We start from the raw sequence: 2,647 nt of genomic DNA on the forward strand, positions 1-2,647 counted from the left end.
TAAATAAATATGAGTTCATTCTCATAAATATATATATATGACTTGTTAGACATTTTTGATTGTTGTTATTATTAGTTAAAGATTTCTTTTCAAGAAAATATCAACAATACATTTTCATAATAATAATACTTTTATTATTATTATTATTATTATTATTTTAATATTTATTTTCAACAATTCTTATTTTTAATAATAATAATAATAATACTTGCTCTTATAAAATTTGTTGAGTTATATATTGAAAATGAATTAATTCAGAAATAAAAACAATGTGCTCCTCATTGAAGAGATGTATTTAAAATATATGAGTTGCAGTTTCAGTTTTTTAACAAAAAATAAACATCATGTCGTTGACCCCTAGACAGTCTATTAGAAATGCATCTTTTAGGCAATTGCGTTCATTTCCATCCTGTCCTGTCTGTGTAGTTGTGTGGGTAAGATCAATCAGGGTCCAGGCAGGAAGAGAGGGTGCTTTGTCGGCCCCGTCAGCGGGTGGTTGTTTGTAGTGCTCTGATAGATCTCTCTGCAGCGCCAGAGAATGGTCCCATTGCTAAGAGGGCCGGATTAGTTCAGAGGCCACTTTGTTCTGATGAAGGCATGCGCAGGGACACAAAGACAGGCGTTGAGGAGGGGGGAGAGGAGCGGAGATGAGTGAAGTGGCACCAGCCTTCACAGCGGATCATGGATGAATGGTGTGTAACGAATGGGAGAGGTGCCAAGCTGCCCTGGAGCCGCAAAATGAAGAGTACCAGTCCACACACCTCAGCCCTAGTCTGTGTTTTCACAATGAATTAGACTAGTTAATGGCAATGCAGAAGTTTCAAGTGTATATAATGGCAATCCATAAACGAAAAGCAATCATTTTCTGTTGTCTCCTTTCATGTTCATTAATAAATGAAGTGAGCGTATTTCACAATATTAGATCAAAGGATCAGAAACAGAGACCCTCCCCTCCAAAAAAAAATCAGGAAAGTGGACAAAAGAGACAGATTAAAACACCAGGTGTAATGTGAATTTGTCTCCATCGTCTACTTGCGATACGATTGACCAAACCCATCTTAAAACCAGGTGTAAACAGGGCTGAAGTGGGCAAGCTCAAAACCTTTCCGACCCCGTTTATGCCTGTATTCAGTGTTGTCCACTTCGACAAAATGCATCTTAAAACCATGCTTTCAGTCTCTGATCTAGAATCTTTTTCCCCCCATCTCACTAATAGTAAAGCATTAAACTGAAAAGCAGTTATGTACCAGAGCAGCAGTCTATTTGTCTATATACGTCTATTTAGTAACCTATACAGTAAATGTGTAAAATAAAAGAATGTTTGGAACTTGACATGATGCTCACATGTGTTTCTGAATATTTCCACAGCAGCAGCTGTTAAAGCATCAAGGAGCAGGAGCAGCCCGTCTCCTCCGGCGGTGAGGAAGATGGGGAATGTGATGCGAAGGGCCAGTCAGGTTCTGAGTGAACGCGGGGAGCGTCTGATGAGGGCCGACGATAAAACCAGCCACTTTCTGCACGGGGCCAAGCAGTTTGCAGAGGCTGCTCAGAAGGTGAGCTGATCAGAGCACCCATTTACTCTGATTTGCTCCAAATTAACCGTTTGAGCTTCATGAAACTACACAGTGTCATGAACAACCGGTATAATGATATAATATAATAATAAATATGTGACTCTGGACCACAAAACCAGTCATAAGTAGCACGGGTATATTTGTAGCAATAGTCAAAAATACATTGTATGGGTCAAAATTATTGATTTTTCTTTTATGCCAAAAATCATTAGGATATTAAGTAAATATCATGTTCCATGAAGATATTTTGTAAGTTTCCTACCATAAATATATCAAAAATGTATTATCTTTAGTAATATGCATTGCTAAGGACTTCATTTGGACAACTTTAAAGGCGATTTTCTCAATATTTTGTTTTTTTTGCACCCTCAGATTCCAGATTTTCAAATAGTTGTATCTCAGCCAAATATTGGCCAAGTATGGTTCCTAACAAACCATACATTAATGGAAAGCTTATTTATTTAGCTTTCAGATGATGTATTAATCTCAGTTTATAAAAATTGACGCTTATGACTGGTTTTGTGGTACAGGGTCACATATAATATAATATACAGTTGTTTTGTTTTTTTAAAAAAAAAAAAAAAGCTTCCCAAGGCTGCATTTATTTGATCAAAATACGGTAAAAACAGTAATTTTGTGAAATATAAAAAAATAACATTTCCATTTATATATTTTAAAATGCAATTTATTCCTATGGTGGTAAAGCTGAATTTTCAGCAGCCACTACTCCAGTCTAACAATTCTAATATGCTGATTTGCTGCTCAAGAAACATTTTTTCTTGTTACTAGTGTTGAAAACAGTCATGCTGCTTCATACTTTTTTGGAAACCGTGATAATTTTCTTTTTTTCTTTCAGGATTCTTCAGAATAGAAAGTTTAAAAGAGCAGCATTTATTTGAAATAGAACTTGTTTTCTAACAATGCAAAAGTCTTGCTGTCACATTTAATCAATTTAATACATCCTTGCTGAATAAAAGTGCGCCAAACTTTTGAACGGTAGTATAAATAATATACTATTTTAAAAAATGTAGTCAGGAGCAGTTATGAGTGGGTTGAACCATTAGAAAAAAACA

The 2,647-nt window shown here is 35.5% G+C and overlaps 1 protein-coding gene across 3 annotated transcripts in view; it reads left to right on the plus strand.

Moving 5' to 3' along the window:
* The window catches only part of LOC107668145 (syntaxin-binding protein 6-like), a 7,391-nt gene that overhangs the window by 2,525 nt on the left and 2,219 nt on the right, over positions 1-2,647 (plus strand). For 2 of the 3 annotated variants that reach the window (XM_016459935.1, XM_016459936.1), the window contains exon 6: positions 1,369-1,553. In XM_016459935.1, coding sequence (XP_016315421.1) covers positions 1,369-1,553 — 185 coding nt within the window. The remainder of the gene's footprint in view (positions 1-1,368; positions 1,554-2,647) is intronic. The other variant, XM_016459937.1, reaches the window with a different exon arrangement.

This window comes from Sinocyclocheilus anshuiensis, unplaced genomic scaffold, assembly GCF_001515605.1.
Source record: "Sinocyclocheilus anshuiensis isolate Anshui unplaced genomic scaffold, SAMN03320099.WGS_v1.1 scaffold2461, whole genome shotgun sequence".
Classification (NCBI taxonomy): Eukaryota; Metazoa; Chordata; class Actinopteri; order Cypriniformes; family Cyprinidae; genus Sinocyclocheilus; species Sinocyclocheilus anshuiensis.